This window comes from Gekko japonicus, unplaced genomic scaffold (assembly GCF_001447785.1).
Source record: "Gekko japonicus isolate JY-2015 unplaced genomic scaffold, Gekko_japonicus_V1.1 scaffold612, whole genome shotgun sequence".
In the NCBI taxonomy this organism is placed as follows: Eukaryota; Metazoa; Chordata; class Lepidosauria; order Squamata; family Gekkonidae; genus Gekko; species Gekko japonicus.
Genome location: NW_015177026.1, coordinates 328,124 through 348,953, shown reverse-complemented (window position 1 = coordinate 348,953; position 20,830 = coordinate 328,124). Strand labels below are relative to the sequence as shown.

At 43.5% G+C, this 20,830-nt stretch overlaps 1 protein-coding gene across 1 annotated transcript in view; it reads right to left on the bottom strand.

The window, feature by feature from the left end:
- TMEM135 (transmembrane protein 135) overlaps window positions 1-20,830 on the bottom strand; it is a 264,168-nt gene that overhangs the window by 157,090 nt on the left and 86,248 nt on the right. Inside the window, exon 5 of the mRNA XM_015427835.1 lies at window positions 66-131. Coding sequence (XP_015283321.1) covers window positions 66-131 — 66 coding nt within the window. The remainder of the gene's footprint in view (window positions 1-65; window positions 132-20,830) is intronic.

The window sequence follows — 20,830 nt, the reverse complement described above, 5'->3', positions numbered from 1 at the left end:
TATATATATGAGGGGGGAATGGGTACCCCACCCCCACACATAAAAACAAAAATGTTGAGTCTTACTTCTCCATGTCTTAAAGGAGTAATTGTTCCTCTCGACACCCCCATGCGAAACAGCGTTTCTGTGGCCTGTATACAAAATATAAAATAAAATACATTTTCAAAAGGCAGTGAAATTTGGCAGACTTCCCCCCCCCAAAAAAACCCAACTGAATCCATGAATTACACTATATTCAGCAAAGGAATTCTGCAGAACTCAGTGGGATTTACTTGTGAGTAAACACACAGGATCATGCTGATGTTTTTCGTAAACGTTATCATTACCAAGTTGTTAAATAAGGATATTTAGGCAACACCACATTCCATTCTTACAAAGTCATTTGAAAGACTGCTGGAAGGAAATGTCTGCACATAACAGTTGATGCCTCACATGAAAACAGGCAAATGGAAAGAAATTACAATTCCTACTCCACCCTCCAAAATAAAAAAACCCGGATTTGTTTAAAAAGGGAGCATATTACAGTAACAGGTTCACAGCTTTTAACATTTTTACAGCTATCTTTCTTAAGAAATTAGAGGCTTTGCCTTCTGTATCACCTAGAGTACCACAGGTTTCCAATACAGTGAATCATAAAACACTGCCCTTTCCAACTACTGTCTCTGAATAAAAAAGGACACTTAGCCTGATTAATCCTTTTTTTTCTAAACACCACTAATACCATGGGGACTGGTTTAGAACACAATAAGATACAGGGGCCTCCAGGGAGGGGGAGAGTACTTGCTGGTTTTAAGGAATGTTTCTGGGTTAGTCAAGACTCATGACCTAAGTAGTTAAGAAAAGACTCAGTCTGCCATAACAGAAGTGCACTAGATGCATTAATTCTAAGCTCTGGACAAGGGAAAGTTGAATCGGACAGATAACTTTTGAAAACTGCACCGCGTTAGTTATATGAGAACTATTTTCCTAAAATTAAAAAAAGACTCAAGAGTAGGATGCTGAAGGGGGGGGGGGGCTGTGTGCATATATACCCAATACCACCCCCACCCGACCCCCTTTGTGTTGCAGTAGGACTAGGAACATTTTTTATTCCTTTGTACTTGCAGCATTTGTTGCCGGTGAATGACAACCACCTACTCACAGCCTTCAATTTATTAGCTCGCCTTCCACCCACGGTTAGCCCATGCCGATGGCAAGACCTAATTCTTCTGCACCCTCTTGAAGATTAAAGGGGGGGGGGGAGTGAGAATCCCATGCAACCTTTTGTGTCCCTTTAGAGTCGATTCCTTTCATCGGCTCTTTCCACCAACATTTTAAGGATGTTTCGGGCAAATAGAGCATTCTGTCAATACCGCTAAGCCCCCTTTGTTTCCATTGAGAGCCGGTGGTGTGTGTGACTTTCCTCCTTCCCCTACCGGTAAGAGATCTCTTTTAATAGACTTGTACTCGCACAGCTAAAACTAATTGTCCGGAGGCTCCCTTAGTGAAAGAGGCAGATTCCGGGACTGCAGGTTTCTTGATAGGATCACCACTCCCATGAGCTGACTGCTACTAAACTGATTAGGGCTATACTTCAGGCTTCCTATTCAGATGAGTTTGGGACTCAGTGTTTTGTTTCGTTTCCAATCTACACAGAGGCAGCTGTCTGTTTAAAGGGGTTATGTAATTAGGTATTTTTTGAGAGACTATGTTAACATAAAACCCTCCTAATGGGGGTGGGGTGGGGAATCCTTGGAAACAAAGTTTAGCATAAAGGTGCCGAACAAAAAGAATAATAATAAAAGAAGTTGGCATTTCAGAATATTAAAAAAACACTGACATGTTTTTTAAACCACCTACAGCTAAATGCAAATTCCTAGGCATAAACGGCAATTCTTTCTTCACGCACAACTTAAAAAAAAAAAACGGAGTTACAATATATATATATATATATATATACACACACAAAAACACATCAGTATTGTACAATCTTTGATAAGTAAGATATTGAACATATAAGATGCATAGGACGTCATTCAAAAATATTTCTCAATTATGTTACATTAGAGAAGTGGATCATAACACTGAATTTAAATCAACCACTGAATTTAAATCAGCTACCAACCTTTTTAACGTCAGATATTAAGCTAGTTCATATGAACCAATATTTTTAAGAACCACATTTGTGGGAAGCCAAATACAGGAAAACCACTTTATTACACTTTATTACACTTCACGCACAACTTGAATACAAAACAGAACACATTTCACTTCAAGTACGCCTTCCTAATATTTTACTACCGAACTGCTACTGTTCAAATTAGAATTCTGCACCCTACCCTGCTGTTGTGCAACCACCCAACTGTGGTTTGTTTGTTTGTTTAAATCACGGTTATAAAACACACTTATAAAACAAATAGCACTTTCTGCTCACACAACCCACAGAAGTCCTTTCTCAACAGCCCTCCTTCCATAACAAGGCTACAGGCAGCAAAGCAGCTGATTGTGTAGGGATTTCCCCAGCCTGCCTCAAACTGCTCCTGGTCCCCTGGAGCAAAGTAGACCGGCTGCCTCCCGCATGCAGAACATTGTGTCAATTAAGTCAAGACAGAAAAAGTAGTTCCACTCCATTTTCTACCATTCTTGTCGTCGTATGAAGGAATTAAAAGACAAGGATGGACCGCAAAGAAATCCTGCTTTATAGGAACATATTCTGGGCACCTTGGCTATGCAGACGTGGGTGGGAGAATACAATATAAACAGACCCATAATATCTTCACTGACGCTAGACTTTTCCGTACAACTGAACAATGCGCATTTTACAGGAGGCGATTTCCTTGAAATCGCCATAAACAATGTGAACTCTTTTTTTTTTAATTCAAAGCCATTTCTTTCACAACTAAATAGGGCTTTGTCCTTTTAACAGACTGAATGTCTACTTAACCAAAATGGGTGTTGATTAATCTATGGCAGGGACAAATGACTGTACTCTAGGGAACAGCCCCAGTGTAACAAGTCTACCAAATGTTATTCTATGCAATAAAATCAGTGAACTCAAAATACACCGTTCTGTGAGAAACTAGCGCGACAGAAAAGGGTTGCCTGGAATTCAAAAACTTTAAAAGCACCTTGATCTTTCAAGTTGAGGGGATTTTTCCCCTTTTTTGCCCAGAAATCCTAGCCACAGACTGGCATCCACACACAGTAAATGCTGCAAATTATCAGGAATGGGATCGAAAATTAAATGGCCAATACTGCAATGTCACTGTACAGCGCAGCCTCATTTGAAATATGATGTCTCAAAAAGGATACTGTGTAGCTGGAAAAATAAAGAAGGCAACCAAGACAATTAAGGGGTTGGATCATCTTTCCTGTGAGGAGAGGCTGAAGACACTGGAACTTAATAGTTTAGAAAAAAGATTGGGGGGGGGGGGATATATATCATAGAAGCTTATACAATTATGCATGGTGAGGGCAAGTAGATAAATAGAACTTTTTCCTCACTCTCCCATAATGCTACTAGAACTCGGGGTCACCTAATGTAGCTGATGAGCCACAGGTTCAGGACGGACAAAACAAAATATATCTGTACTCATCGAGTGGTTAAAATTGTGGGACATAGTGATGGCCAGGAGCAGAGATGGCTTTAAAAGAAAGAAAGGGACTTCCATCTTCGGAGGCAGTAAATTTCTGAAGCCGAGCCTTAGGAGGCAACTTCAGGGGAAGGACTTGGCCTCTATGCCCTGTTTGTTGCCCCCCCCCCATGGAACGGGTTGGCTGCTGTTTGAAACAGGATGATAGACTAGATGGAACTAGAGTTGCCAACCTCTAGGTGGCACCTGGAGATCTCCTGCTATTACAGTTGATCTCCAGATGACCGAGATCATTTCCCCTGGAGAAAATTCAGAGCGTGGCCTCTGTGGCATTATACCCTGCTGAGGTGTCTCCCCTCCACAAACCTTGCCCTCCTGAGGTTCCACCCCACCCCCAAATCTCCAGGTATTTCAGAACCTAGAGCTGGCAACCCTATGGAAGACTGGTCTAATCTAGCAGGGTTCTTCTGATGTTCTTAAAGCCTAACACATGCATTATAGCACAAGCTTTCATGAGCCCATTTCATCAGGAATATTCAAACCCAACAGAAATGTGGATATCCACCACCACCACTACCACCCCAGAAATGCGTATTACTTAATCACACACCAGATGCAGCGTGACAGCGGGCTGCAATATCACGTTTCCTCATACCATTTTAATAGCATGCCAATTATTCCGCACGATAGCATGCCAATTATTTTGCTCGTATCAGCTTTCTATCATGTGTGATATGAGTCCAATCTAGGAAGCAGCCAACAAACTTGCAAACTCATGAAACCTTCTAGTTCATATCTATCAAAAAAGATTTCAGCACCTAGCTTTCAAAGACATAAGATGCAATTATGTTAGAACCTGATACCCAGCTTTTAAGGAAAAAGGGCCCTGCACGGGACATTATTTGAAAAATAAAGGAAATCTGTACAGGTCTTTAGACTATATGATCTATATATACAGATCAGACACTTGGAAATTTTATTTAAAATGAGGGAAAGTTTTAATACCCCTACAGAACACCGCATTTAGTCTAAACCCTCTTCTCATTAACATGAGAGAACTATTATAACATGCCAGTTGAAGTTTATCCTGATGTGCAGTACATTTGCTGGAAGTAACCATGTGGAAATTTCCTATGCTTTTTTTTTTTTTTTTACTTTGCCCCAAAATGAGACCCTTCTGGGAAGAAATTTTGCACAGGCTAAGAGAGATAAGTGGCTATGCATTATCTGATAATCCTAACGAGATTTTGCTTGGTTATTTAAAAGACATTGTAAATCATTCAGGTCTTGAGCTAGTTATGAACGCACTTATTGCTGCTTAGTGTTGCATTCTTCTGGAAAACTACACCTGCCCCCACTGTCGGATTGGACTTAAATTATACACAGACACATTTGTGGAGATATGGATTTATTTCTTATTAGAACAATATGTTTCAAGATAATATGCATCCATGTTTTTCTGTTGGTTATAATATGACTTCTGCCCTGGACTTATGCATGTAACTGGCCCATGGCTTCATATGAGATTTGAAAGACTAACACAGCATTTAGTCACTTTTCTTTTCTGGAAGTTCAGTTTCCAAAAAGGAAATTGTAACCTGGATATCTTAACACACACTGGCCAGATTTCGCCACAATGAACTTGTAGCAGGCAATGCTACTTGTGACCCTTTCTTACACACCCAGAGAAATGCTGATGGACAATTTTTCTCCAGGCCAGTTTGGACAGGGATCCTGGAGGGTTTTTGTCACCTTCTGGGTGTGGAACAGCCGTCACTGTGGGTGTGGAGGGGGAGGTGTTTGTGAATTTCCTGCCTTGTGCAGGGGGTTGGACTAGATGACCCTGGAGATCCCTTCCAACTCTATGATTCTATGAATGTTTCAATGGAGTCTTCATAAAACTTCAAAAACATTCATGGTTATATCTTTCACAACTATAGTACATTTAAATTATAAGAGTAAATAATCATTTATGTTCCCAAAGAAAAACACAATTTAGTTTATGGAATATTTATAAACAAACAAACAAAAATCACTATACCTGAACTAGTTTTTAGGAATATTTGAGTTTAATGATTAAAAATAGTAAAAAAAGTTACCCTGACATTGGCTGAATTTATCTTGACTGATTTATCGTGTGCCCACAGTAAACAATAAACATAACCAATTGCACCTAATTTGGGTGATAGACAAAGCTTTTTTGTTCTGCTATGTGTATGCTATGCAATTCCTCTTGAAGTAATCAGAAACAGAATGACAAGACTTAACCTAATACACATTTCTCGAAGTTAGCCCAGCTTTCTGTCTAGACTGATGGCTAATTAGACCAAAACCAATTCTGATACAGGATACAAGTAATCTAATGCAGAACGAGTTGGTGTGACATTTACTTTTGGATAATCGTCAAAGTGAAACCAAAGACAGACGATCAATCAGGTTACCACAGTTGAAAGGTCAAGTAACCTATTCTTGGAACTATTGGAAAAATGATGGTTCCCTTTTTTCCTCACCTACATGATAAAATAAGAAATGATAGGCTCAAAACAATGCTTTTGCTATTTCCATTAATACACAGACATAAACAAAATTTAAATTACTGTTCTAAGACTACTGGCAGTACTTTTGTTCAGTATGTATGCATCGCAGGCAATCACTGAAAGCTCTTCCTTTCCACAGAACCCACAGGAGGTATGACTTATTCTCCCCTTCCCAATACCTGTGGTGACTACCTTTTTTTGACAGCCAGTTAGGAGCTGCGGTGGCTCAAGTGGTTAAGACGCTGAACTGCAGGCAGTGGAAGGTCAGTAGTTCAGCAGTTCGAGACATGGGTGCCGCAAGACGGGGTGAGCTCCTGTCTCTAGTTCAAGCTCCTGCCAACCTAGCAGTTCGAAAGAAATTGCAAGTAGATAAATAGGTACCACTTTGGTGGGAAGGTAACAGCGTTCTGTGCGCCTTGGTGTTTAGTCATGCCGGCCACATGACCACGGAAACGTCTTTGGACAGCGCTGGCTCTTCGGCTTGGAAACGGAGATGAGCACCGCAACCCTAGAGTTGGACTCGACTGGCTTTCGAGCAAGGGAACCTTTACCTTTACCTTGGTGTAGTGGTTAGGAGCACGGACTTTACTCTGGGAGAACCAGGTTTGATTCCCCACCACTCCACAGGCAGCTGCTGGTGTGCCCTTGGGTCAGTCGTAAATTCTTTCACAGCTGTTCTCTCAAGGACAGTTCTCTCAGCTCTCTCAGTCCCACCTACCTCGCAGGGTGTCTGTTGTTGGGAGGGGAAGGGAAAGGAGATTGTAAGCCACTCTGAGACTCCTTCAGTTAGTGAAGCATGGGGTATAAATCCAATCTCTTCTCTTCTTCTCCTTCTCCTTCTTTATCAAGTATACCATAAATCAAATGCAAAGAATGAGAATGTACTATTCTAACATGGACTTGAGCATTCCATTAGTGCTGGAAAGACATCTGATTCACTACTGGCTTTTACATTCAAAGAGAGCTGGTTCCATTTTTCTCTCGCAACAACCTGTTTGGCCCCAGCACTGCCTAATCCAATTAAGTCTGCAGCACATCCTGGGTTGGATCCCATGGATCCATTCCGCTAACGGTAGTACTTTGCTGGTTGGAAACCCTCTTGAATCATCAGAAGACTCCTCGGGCAGACTTGAGACATCTTTTCTCTTCCCACCCACCCCACCTTTTATTTTTTGTAATAAATATCCAGCCAAAAGAAAAGTTCTAGAGAACTTGAGGTTTGTATGGTGGTGGGTTTGTTTGTTTTTTGCAGTACCGTTTTTTTCATTCCCCCCCCCCCGTGGGCCAACACATCTACCTACAATCTTTGCTTTTTGTGCGTACATTGCACTACAAATGTGACCCCTGTTCCATGCACTTTGCATCTAGCTTACTGACCTGACAAACACAAAAGGAGTTCAATGTTAACAGTTAAAAGTTTCAGGGAAAACACCGAGTCAGTACAAGACCTGCCAATATTTGCACAGCTCCAGTATTTGTTTTTTGAAAGGTTGCAACCCTTCTATCAGGATGCTCCAAAAGAGACGGCAGGAGAACACGGCTTTCCCCCAAGGGCTCGGTTCTGTAGAATGAGCCTTTAAAGGAACTGTGAGAAATCAGCATATAGGGACCTCTTGCCTGTCGTGATTTTTGGAGAGATAGCTTCTCTGAGGACCCTCAAGAGCACCAAGGTTAGCAAGCAGAGACAGCAGGCAAGTTTAACGAAGTCAAGGGCGGAGGGAGAAGGGGGAAGAGCAGTTCCCCTTACAGACCCTGGCCCCCAAGCCACAGAAGGAGGAGGTGGTAAAGGCAGAAAGGGAAAGGACACTGAGCAGGACTCAGGTAGAAGTGGGAGGCACAAAAAAAGGTCGTCCTCCCTGATTCTTTGGTCACACAAAGATTCAATAGGGATAGTCCTCCTATTTGGTTTGGTGTAGTGGTTAAATGTGCGGACTCTATTCTGGGAGAACCAGGTTTGGCTCCCCACTCCTCCGCTTGCAGCTGCTGGATGACCTTGGGCAAGCCATAGTTCTGTCAGAGCTGTTCTCTCAAGGACAGCTCTCTCAGACTTCTCTCAGACCCACCTGCCTCACAGGGTGTCTGTTGTGGGGAGGGGAAGGGAAAGGAGTTTGTAAGCCACTCTGAGACTCCGAGTATAAATCCAATCTCCTCCTCCTCCTCTTCTTCTTCTTCTTCTTGTCGTTAAAACGTCAAGACATGAATCATTTGCAGAAAGGTAGTTTTGGTCACAAGAACAATGTTGGAGTCCAGTGGCACCTTTAAGACCAACAGAGTTTAATTCTGGGTATAAGCTTTCATGTGCATGCACACTTCTTAAAGTACATGAAATGCACACGAAAGCTCAGACCTTGAATAAAGCTTTGTTGGTCTTCAAGGTGCCACTGGACTCCAACTTTGCTATGTTGCTTCAGACCAACATGGCTACCCACCTGAATCGATCTACATTGGTCAAAAGAAGACTGACCTCGAACTAGCAGAGAAAGCGTGACAAAATTGTCTTCTCTGAATCTAACACTGTTTCCCCACACCAGTTTACCTGAGCAACAGACTTTTATCTGGGCCATAAATCACCTAAGTGCAGATTATTACTCAGAGATAAAATTCACAAAAGAAAAATGGTTACTCCTCCCTGGCTTTAACTGATAAGGTGGCTCGGGAAAAGATAAGTACGGCTGGTCATGCTCACTGTCATGCTCAACACGGGTATTGGAAGCTCAGGAAGGCCAAAAACTATTCTGAGTAGATCGGACAGAACATGTAAAAGCCTTAGAGGTATCAGAATACAATAAATATAATTTCCACTTAAACCAGTGCACTATTAAGCTAATACTACAAAGTGTGGGTGTGGGTGTGTGTGGGGGGGAGGGACATAGAGACTCATGTCCTGATCTGGATGGCCCAAGCTAGCCTGATCTCATCAGATTTCAAAAGCTAAGCAGGGTTGGCCCTCATTAGCACTGGGATGGGAGACCACTGAGGAAGTCCAGTGTCATTACTCAGAGGCAGGCAATGGCAAACCACCTCTGAATGTCACTTGCCTTGAAGACCCCGTGAGGGGCACCATAAGTCGGTTGCGACTCGATGGCACGTTCCACTACGATTTTACTTATGGAACAAAGTTTGAGTCCAGTGGCACCTTTATGACCAGCAAAGTTTTATTCACAGTATAAGCTTTCATGTGCAAGTACACCAGGCCCGTAGCCAGGAATTTCTAAGTTAGGGGGCATTTTAATTCTTCGGGGGGAACTGGGACACCGGCTAACTCAATTAAAGGTAACGCACGTGCTTCAGCTGGCCCCCGAGAGAGGTGTGGTGCAGGGGGAGTTTGTGGCGGCTGCCGCATCTTGCCAGTGAGTGGGGGGGGGGCTGGGCTGAAAGGAAGCTGGGGGGCCTTGGCAGGAAGTCGGGGGGGAGGCCCCAAAATGCCCCACTGTAGCTACAGGCCTAAAGCAGACTTCCTCAGATACCAAAGGTATACCATGAATAAACCTTTGTTGGTCCTAAAGGTGCCACTGGACTAAAATTCTGTTCTACTGCTTCAGACCCCACCTGAATTCATGTTACTTATAGTCTAACTTTCTCACTGAGAAAATTTTTTTAGAGTCCAGTGGCACCTTTAAGACCAACAAAGGTTTATTCAAGGTTTGAGAACATAGGAACATAAGAGAAGCCAATGTTGGATCAGGCCAATGGCCCATCCAGTCCAACACTCTGTCACACAGTGGCCAGAAATACCAGGTGCCATAAGGAGGTCCAGCAGTGGGGCCAGGACACTAGAAGCTCTCCCACTGTTGCCCCCACCCCCCAGCACCAAGAATACAGAGCATCCCTTGCCCCAGACTGAGAGTTCCTATCTATACCCTGCGGCTAAAGCTATGAGCTTTTGTGTCCACGCACACTTTTTCAAATAGTTTGCGTGCACACAAAAGCTCGTACCTTGGAATAAACCTTTGTTGGTCTTAAAGGTGCCACCAGACTCTAAATTTGTTCTGCTGCTTCAGACCAACACAGCAGCCCACTTGGATCTTCCTCACTGAGACTCAAGCAGCCTACTCCGCTGGACCAGAAATCCAGCTCAGGAGAAAAGCTAAGGAGCCGCTCAAGCTCTTATGCTCCTTTCGGAAAGGTTCACGTCACATTTTGAAAATCGTGGAACCTAGATCTGAAGTCAATATTCATTTGAAACCCAGATCCTTTTATTTTTTTCCCAGAGACATCTAAGCTCTGAAGAAGCTCTGAAGTGAAGCCACAACAAAACCTTCTCTACACACGCCGGACTCTGATTGCCAACAGAGAAATGGACTCAATAAATGGTTCGGTAAACAGGAAGACTGTACTGCTTCCTACAAAATGGTGATATTGCAGCGATGCAAAGACAAATTATTAGATTCCAGGAGTTGCAGAGTCTCTGAGGCTGGCGCCTACGGATCTAATAATTCAGGAATGAATGAGTCCCTCAGTACATTTTACAGCAATTAAAATGCGTGTATTTTATAAACTGGCACTCCTGTCGCTTCGTTTGCACTAATTGACCACAATGCAAAGCATTATCCTGATATGCCAAACTACACATTTTAATAGCCTTATAAACTGGGCACCGGGATAGAATTCCTTGGGTGATTAAGGGGTAAAAAAAGGGACCAGATTAACTTGTCACTAAGGTGGGGGGGGGGGAGCAGGTCTGGAACCAGGCCAAAACCTTTCAGTAAGTGTTGCTCTACTAACATGGGGCTGTTGTTAAGCACACTGTAAATGAACTTCTAGCCTGCCTAGGTGAATATTGGGAAACAATCGTATCCCTGTTCTCATAAAACGTAGAGCGTTTCAATACACTCCTACCCCCAGTTCCCTCGAACACTGCTTCCTGCACCAGCTTCCCTTAGCAACTGACTTTTATTTGGGACATAAATCGCCTAAATACAGGTTATTACTCAGGGATATAACTCACAAACAGCACAAATAGTAACACTGCATCTCTGAGAAGTTATCTTTTTCCTCCTCTTGCTAACGTTTCTGGATGGAGCAAAAATAAATTTTTCACCAGTATTAAAAAAAAAAAAATAACTTCCTTCTGGAATTCCACAGGTGTTTCCAAAAACAAAAATGTCTGCATTTCAAAACCTGCTTACACCTAACTGTATATTCCAAGTTCCAATTCACCAAGGCTGCAGTCACACGGGAGGCTTGGCGTGATCTGGCAGCGCCTCTATTTGTGGCGGTTTAAATCATCACGGAAAGGGGTGACCAGACAGCATACCCTGAAGTGGCCTCAATACGTGTTTGACCACTGGTCAACCATTCAGATTATCGCTGCAGGGCAACCATGGAGTGGGTGGTAGGGTGCCTTCTTTTTAAAAAATTGTCTTTTGCATATGTGCCTAACGGCTTATTGGACAGCTGGAGGAGGCTGCCTCCCCCTCTGAAAAAACCCTCATCTTTTCAATTAACCCCTTCCCCACCCTATGTGCTGCAAAGCTGTAGGCAGAGGAACCCGCATGAAAAAAGACAAAGGAGGCTTCTCAGTCTGCCCTTCCCTCCCTCCCTCCTCATCTCAGAGGACAGCTGAAAGCTTGTTGGTCGCTAACTGACTTTTTTTTAAAAAAAAAAGAGTGAAAATTGAACAGAGCAGTCAGAGTTCCCAACCGGGTTGAGCTCACACAGGGGGAGCTCAGACATCTGGAAATGCGGGGAGAACGCACTGATATCTGTAAACACCAGACCTTCCCCCGGTGCCTGATTACTCCCATTCCAAAGCGGGACAGAATGGGGTGGCAACAACTGCGGCACGGAAGGCAGATTTGTTTTTCTGATCATGCTCTTTAAATCTGCAAACTGCTCATGTGACCACAGCCCAAGTCTTCTTTCAGGAGGAGCTGTCCTGCTTTTAATTAAAAATATATATATATGCATAATTTTGATTGTTAGAATATATCGTTGGGCATACCCCACTTCTCCCATTGGATGAGGGAACACTGGATAATTATGCTGTTTTCTTTAGTATTTGCTTTACTTACAAATATACAGGTAAAGCATAGGTTGAGGCACAGAAGCATTCTTATGGACAGCAAACAGGCCACCCCACATCAGATCCCAAGAGAGACCTCATACCATCCCCCGAAGTGCTACAAACAGCAAGTTCAGGGCAGAGTCTGGCTGCTTTCATTTTTTCCAGGATCAGAACCAGTATTCCCTCTAAACTGAGTTAGTGTGAGCTTGCTCACAGGTTTTTAGCCTCTAGCTCACACATTTTTGTCTTAGCTCAGGAAGGGATGGCTCCAGAGCAAACTAATTTTATGCAGTGGCCAAATTGCTCACTCACAACTTTAATGCCAGTAGCTCACAAAGTAGACATTTTTGCTCACAAGACTCCACAGCTTAGAGGGAGCATTGATCAGAACTGTGCTTCTCTTTTTTGACTCAGACACCCAACTGCTCCCTTCCCCTCCAGCAAGGCAGGAAGCCCACCTCCTCAAAAACCCTGACAGGCACATGAACAAAAACCATTTCCTGACACTCATTACCCTTATTTTTGGTCATGTAAGACAAACTGATCCACGGTGATCAGAGGTCAAGACTGCAGCATTGTAATTCCGGAGTGAAAACATACAGAACAAAAGACATGCTTCGGGGAACATTTAAATGGGCAGTTGCAAATTAAAGCGTTGTAGCTGAAGAAAGTGGACAAGAAGAAAGCTGATTCATTGGAAATGTGGTGTTGGAGGAGAGTTTTATGGATACCCATGGACCGTCAAAAAAGACAAATAAAGTGGATTCTAGATCAAATCAAGCCTGAAGGCTCCCTAGAAGCTAAAATGAGGCCAATGTACTTTGGTCACATTATGAGAAGTCAAAACTCACTGGAGAAGATAGTGATGTTAGGATAAGTTAAAGGCAGCAGGAAAAGGGGAAGACCCAACATGACACGGGACTGATCCAATTAAGGAAGCCAGGGCCCTCAGTTGTTGCAAGACCCGAGTAAGGTCGTTAACGACTAGACATTTCAGAGATGTTCATGAACTGGCCCTGGATAGCCCAGGCAAGCCTGATCTTGTCAGATCTCGGAAGCTAAGCAGGGCTGACCCTGGCAAGTATTTGGATGGGAGACCTCAAAAGAATACCAGGGCTGGGAGGCAGAGGAAGGCTATCAAGCCACTTCTCTGAATGTCCTCCATGTCCCAGTAAGAGTCACCAGAGGCTGCCATAACTTCCAGGCATGGGTGGGCGCGCGCACACACACACACACACACACACACACAAAAATACCAAAATTTTAAAAAGGATGTTCATGATCTGAATGTATTTTCTCGGCTGCCATTAAAATGTATCATGCCAAAGTTCAATTTAAAACACTGCAAATGATCAAGAAGGATTAAAAGGAAGGTGAGATCATGAGTTTGTCATGGGTGCCACTAAGGGCAGGCTTTCCCCTTCAGCACTGTGGAGACTTCCACCGACAGTGGCAGCGGAAGGGTATCTTACATCAACATGAGGTTTCTCCTGTGAGAGGGAAATACTGTGGTTAACAGAATTCCTCCAAGGGACCCAGTCCTATGACTGGGAGTACAGCAGAGCCAAAAGTTCACTCAGAGATGTCCTCTGCCATGAACCCGTTTCTCCAGGACACCATGTTTTCATTCAAACTCACCACAAATAAATCAAAGCACGTAGATTTAATTCCCAGTACCCTATTTAAAAGCAGTGGCTGCTACCCAAGTTTTCATATTTTAATCAGCTTAAGTCATTCCCTCATGATGGCTTATCTCCCTTATAAATAAAAGCCAAATGGTAGTGGCACTTCTCTAGAACATTCCACACGCTCCAAAATCAGTTCGCTCTCTGATCTGTCATTCAGAGGGTCTCCCTATCCACTGGCTGCTTTGCCTGAGTCCTGCCTCCAACATTCTAAACATTTTGCTAATCCTCTCCCCCCCATAGCCAGTCAGAACACAGAGCCTCATTGGCCTCTGCCTCGGAACACGGAGGTCGTTTGCATATGCGACTTGATTGGCTTTTGCCTCTAACATTCTAAACAGTTTTGCTGTTCTGAGGTAAAATGTGTTCAATCTCCAGGTGAGGGCTGGAGATCACTCAGAATTACAACTGCTTTCCAGATGGCAGAGATCAGTTCCCCTGGAGAAAATGGTGGGCTCTGTATCCTTATATGCTGCTGAGGTGGCCCCCGTATGACAGCCAATGTGACGTAGCAGTCAGGGCTTCAGAGCACGGGGGAGGCTGCAGGTGTGTGGGTGGTGGAAAGCTAAAGAGTGAGGGGGAAATAAAGGTAGGTTGATGATTGGCTGGGAAGGAGATAGGGTTGCCAACTCCAGGTGGGAAATTCCTGGAGATGTGAGGGATGGAGCCTGGAGAGGATGAGGTTTCAGGAGGCGTGGGACCTCGGACAGGTACAAAGCCATAGACTCCACCCTCCAAACCAACTATACCCTTCTGGGGAACCATCGTTGCCAATCTCCAGGTGAGGGCTGGAGATCACTCAAAATTACAACTGTTTTTTAGGTAGCAGAGATCAGTTCCTCTGGAGAAAATGGTGGACTCAGTGTCATTATACCCTGCTGAGGTCGCCACAGCAAATTGACACTGAGTGTCCAAGGCCGGGGCACCCGCCCAGAGCCTCTTTCTAGAGGCAGTTGTATTTATTTCCACAACGGGCCTCTTTCCTAGTCTTCTATATGTGCGAATATATCAATCAGTTTACAAGGGGGAAAGTTATAATCTGCTGTAATAGGATGTGAGTCTTACATGGGTATTTAACCTCTTCACGAGTGTTTAATCTGTCCTGACATCTTTGCTGCAGGCTCAGACTAACACTGCAGTACTTATTCAGCTGTAAAACCTTAGAAACAGGAATAAATAATTTACCCCCCCCAAAAAAACCCAGAGCAGTAAGATACAGGGGTTTGTTTTCAAAATGGTCTCTGGTAAACCAGCTAGGAGGATTACTCCCACCACAGTCTTTGGAGACAGACATTAATGGTTGACAACTTCATCCCCACAGAGGCCGACACCAGTTAAATATGGGCAAGAATATCAGTCAAAAAAAATGATTTCAAGTTTTCAAATATCTGGAACCAATTAGTTGAGGGGGGAAAGTTTCCAAAAGGGCCACCCATTAATAAACACAAAATAATTTGTGTCTGCTGTCTTGTTTGTGATAATTTTTTTATTGCTACCTCAGTTTCAGATGTCACAGTAATTACTTCCACATTCTGATTAAAATATGAATTGAAGCCACATGTGAAAGAGGCACTCTTTTCTGTCAAAAACTGAGGAATAAGCTTAGGATTTTTAAGTTGCCGAAACACTGACAGCTAAAAAGAGTGTTGTCTCCTTTCTGAACTTTGCTTAAAAAAAAATTATCCAAACAACTGAACTCCTAAATTTCAGCTGCCCTAAAGCAATAAACCATTGTAATAGCTCCTAATTGAATCTCTTCAGAAGAAAATGAGTTAACCCTTCGAAGCAAAGCATAACTAGGCTTTCTCAAAGCTCTACCGTAATTAGAAGATCAAGAGCTTTATTAAAGACAGACTTTACCATTGAGATGAACATGAACACCCAGCACAGGAGTCAAACGCCCTCCATTATTTTAGATATTATGCATAGCCTGTAACATCCCAGAGGTTTAGGAAGGATAGACAACATTTTATCTAGAGGGGAAAAACACAGAGTCACATCATCAATGGGCTCAAGATCAATGTCAGAAAGACCAAAAAAAGAGGGGGAAAGACCTTGGATGATAAAAAAGCAATAAGGGAAGATTAATCCAGGTGGTCAGCCATGTTGGTCTGAAGCCGTAGAACAAATTTAGAGTCCAGTGGCACCTTTAAGACCAACAAAGCTTTATCCAAGGTATGCACGCACACTTTATCAAAGATTTAAGTTTTATTTAACAGACTGCTGTAGAAGAGACCATTTCCAGTTAGAGATGGCCTTCGCCCCAGTTTCAGTGGTGTCTCTCTTTCCCAGAAGAGCAGCTCAACTTTTCACTGGTTACGATCAGAACTGGATCGGTTCCAGACACAAGACATGGGAGCATCTACCAGAATCCCTGTTCTCCCCACCCCCCCATCATCATATTGCCTGCTTCCCACCCGCTATCATGACCACTGCAGGTAGTATTAACCTGTTTGAAGCATGCTACAGATTCACCTCAAGTCTTTAACTTGATGGCACCTGACTTTACATATACACAATGCAAGGTAACGTTGCCAACTCAAAGTCTACCCTCCGAAGCTGCCATTTTCTCCAAGGGAACTGATCTCTGTAGTCTACAGACCAGTTGTTATTCCATGAAAACTTCAGGCCCCACCTGGAGGTAGGCAACCCTAGCAAGGTATCACAGCAAAATGTGAATCTTGAAAAGGATGAAACAACCGCAAACCGATATGGACCACAGAGACGAGGTGTAGCCTGGGCTCTGTGGCCAGTGCTCTTCACTATCCAAGCTCCTTCACATTCTGGGCCAGATAAATGTTCCAAAGAACCTCATCATAGGAGTAGTACCCAGGCAGAAATACGCTGAACGTAGCCATGAACTGGTGTTGTTAAGGAGCAAAAATTGTTTATGTCCATTGCCCAAGAAAGCCGCCACTAAAAGCTTTCACCGGGGCACTAGAAACGTGCTGCACGCCAAACTTCTCAACATTTGATGGTAATTTTACGTGGCAGCTCTGACCTGGCGAACACTTCACGTACGGGAAGCCATGACAAAGACGCGCCCATTAGTAAGTAATACGGGATGACAATAACTTCTTCACCAATCTTGTTTAAGTCATTTCTTGATGCAAACCAAACTGCAGAATTTTACTCCCTCCGAGTTTAAAAGGTGACACAACCTCAAAGTCAGAGGTTCGTAACTATTCCATTATTTGAGTTTTATAGGGAAGTTTTACTACATTCGGTCTTTCATTCAATTATGCATTTTCTAAAAATCTGGAATGGGGGGGGGACCCTGCTCATGTAAACAGTGTAAACTCTCTCAACAAGCTGACTCCCTTCAGTGACAAGGGGGGAAAGTGAATGCTCCTAAGTAGTTTGTGGAATGCAGACTCTCCTATGCAACTGTGCCCTCTCAAATACCTAAATCCATGTGATGCATCTCAGATCCCAAAAGGTCACTGACCAAGATACGAGCCAGCAAGCAGCTCTGAAATAGCTGAGATAACTCCTGTACAAAAGAAGTAACGCAGAGACTGTTTTTAACTTGCCTCCGAACTTTGCAGGTATTTTCTTGTACTTACCTAGCTGCCCAGACTGTCTGGTAGGGTTAGGATTCGGTCTCTCAAGAAAACACAGATTATTTTGGATGCGTCTCAGGGAGGGGATGGACAAGATAAACTGATTTACTGATTTACTCATAAGGCAGCCACAAGTGAAGATGCTTTCATGGGGAGGGTTTAAATCGAGCATAAAAAAATAAAAATAAAGAAACTGATCAACTCTGGAGAAGGAATTTCCATCTTCGAACTAACTGCCCTGCGAACTAACTGCCTTCCATCAATATTGACATTTACAAGCTTTGCTAAAGCCTGCCTTCCTCCACCTTCCACCATTAATCAAGACCATAAGGAGCATGTCACTGAGACAGGGTTCCAAACAGTCTGCCTCCCCCAGAATGTCAACCCAACAGGCCGTGGACGTAATCAACCTTGCCTGGAAGCACAGCTCAAAAACTCAGTTTACTTTCAAAACTTACCCTTTACCATTTTTACAAAGTGTGTAGTCCAGAATTTTCCAAACTTTAATAGTGGAAAGTACATCTTTTTTTCAGAATTAAAATCAGAAGCATGCTTCGCTCTTACACACTCCTCCCGAAAAAGTATACCCCTAAAGAGTTTGCAAGAATTGCCTATGGCTGAAGGAGCCCAATGCCTTTTTTTTTTTTTTTTTTTTGCATTTTGCTAATCTGGAAAAAGACCAGCCTTGAGCAGAGACTCACACAGAGCTACAACATGCAGCCTCTTCTGAGGACAGATAATCCTATTCGTTTCTGCATGAAGTATTCCGTCACTCCTGATCCAGAGAAACTGAAGAATTACATGCAGCCACCAGAGGCTGAACAGGCAGAAACTAGGCCAGTACAAGGAAACGCACAGAGACACAACATTCAGCCATCCCTCTGGGTGGGCAGGGGAGTGCACAGATGGCTAATGAATCCATATCTTACAGCACACTAGTGTGCCCTGACCCAGAACTTAGGAATTACTGCTTTAGGCTGTAAATCTCTGATTGACCACAGAATAAATTGAAGTAATTTGCTTATTACATTTACTTTCTCGCTGTCTTTCACAACAGAACTCAAAATGGAGATGTAAGTTCTCAAGAGGTCTTCTTCCTAGCAAGAATAAGACCTAGAGAGGCATCAGCAAAGTTATGTGCCAGGTGCCTTCAGAGCCAGGGCTTTCTTTCTGGGGAAATGCGCCAGAACAGAATTCCGGTGTAGTGTAGTGGTTTGGTGTAGTGGTTAAGTGTGCGGACTCTAATCTGGGAGAACCGAGTTTGATTCCCCACTCCTCCACTTGCACCTGCTGATGTGACCTTGGGTCAGTCACAAGCTCTGGCACAGCTGTTCCTGAAAGAGCAGTTTCTGTCAAGAGCTCTCTCAGCCCCACCCACCTCACAGGGTGTCTGTTGTGGGGAGGGGAAGGGAAAGGAGTTTGTAAGCCACTCTGAGACACCTTTGGGTAGTGAAGGGCGGGGTATAAATCCAATCTCTTCTTCTCTTCTTCTTAATCTTTTAAAAATGTTAAAAGTTCATTGAACGTACGGATTGAAAACTTCATTTCCCTCTTGAGAGTTCTGGCACCTCTTTTAAAAAAAAAAAACAACCAACAACCCTGCTTCAGACTATACCCTGGAATTACGTGAAGCACCCTATAAACCAATTTCTCTGGTTTGCATCTTTTTCTTTGGTTGCTTTTCTTTAGGAGTCAAAAAAAAAAAAAGACAGAAGCTCTGAGGAGGCCCACTGTGCTGGGAGTGGAACAAAGTTTGAGGTACCTTTAAGACCAACAAAGTTTTATTCTAGGTATAAGCTTTTGTGTACATGCACACTTCTTCAGATACAGTGAAACAGAAGTCACCAGCCATTACATATAAGTAGAGGGTGGGGAGGGTGTGGCCAGGAAGGGCTAATTAGAGTCAGGATGCTTAAGTCACTGAGCAGTAAATACAGCTAAAATTGGATTCACCCCGGGTGAGGTATGGGGGGGCGGGGCACATGACGAAGCCCGGCCCCCTGCTTCCAGCTGCCCTGCTTCCGGCCCTCATTCAGCCAGGAGTAGGCAGGAGAAGAGGGAGGGTAAGTTGCTTCCTCCCTGCCTCTCCCCACCCCTGCCTGCCTGGGGCCAGGGAGGGCCTTCGCGGGGCTTCCTTGCACTCCCGCCGGCCTTGCAGGTCCACCGCCGGGCCCCTCATGGGGCTCGGCAGTGGAGCTGCAAGGCCGGCGGCGGCCAGGACCATTGGGGGCGGGGTGTGTGGCCTTATGACACTCTTCTGGTGATGTCAGGGGCTGTGGCCTTCTGACACACTTCCGGTGATGTCAGGGGGTGTGGCATATGCTAATGAGTTATGCTAATGAGATCCCCTAGCTCTTTTTCTACAAAACGACCCCTGGATTCAGGCAATTAGCATACAGCATAATAAAAGATAAAAGATGCAGTTTCAGTTTATTTCTACAGTCCTTAGACCAGTCATACAAAAAGAAGTACACCTTTACAATATTCCAGGATTTTAAAATACATCAGTAAAATATTAAAAATAGAATTAAAATTTAGTCTGATATCAAACTGCTATATCTAACTAGCTACCTTAAAACTTTCCGTGATCTGAGTATCACCATACAGAAACTGGCTACTTGGTAGGTAATCTTGGGATTTCTATCAGATAAAAGAAACTCCAGTCTAGTGATAAAAGATGCAAGAACTGAATGTCATTAGCATGTGCACTGAGATAAGAAGCCGATATCGCTGTTAAGCTTTGGGGGTTCCATTGTCCTGAGTGTTGTAATAACTTGTAACTCAGCAGTCTCCTGTTATAATCTGCTTCTGAAATTCCTTTGCAATAAAACAGCTACTTTGAGGACCCCCATTGTATGTCCTGGAAGGCTGAAGTCTTCTCCTACAGGTTTCTCAGTTTTATGGTTCTTGATGTCAGTTTTGTGTCCATTTACCCTTTGGCATAGGTTTTGGCCCTTTTGGGGGGTGGTTTTTGTCAGGAAGTTCTATTTGAATCTTTAATTTTTGTTCTTTCTCCTATCCTGTGGCAGCTTCGTTTCTTTGCCTACCTTGACCTAGATTCAGGTGGGTAGCGATGTTGGTCTGCAGCAGCAGAACAAAGTTTGAATCCAGTGGCACCTTTAAGACCAACGAAGTTTTATTCAAGATATAAGCTTTTGTGTGCATGTATCTGAAGAAGTGTGCGCACGCACGAAAGCTTATACCTTGAATAAAACTTTGTTGATCTTAAAGGTGCCACCGGACTCAAACTTTGTTCTACCTTAACCTAGTTTATAACAAGACTTTTTTTTCTCCTTTAGGCTTCTTGGAAGGCTTCACTTTCTTCTGCCAATAAAGTTTTTCTGGGGGGGGAAAGTTTCTTTTGACCTGAATGTTTCAAACCAGCTGATCCACTTCTTAAAATATTTCTACCCCAGTAATGCTTTAGAATGCCAGACTAAATGCCTCATCACCTGAGGCACGTGTA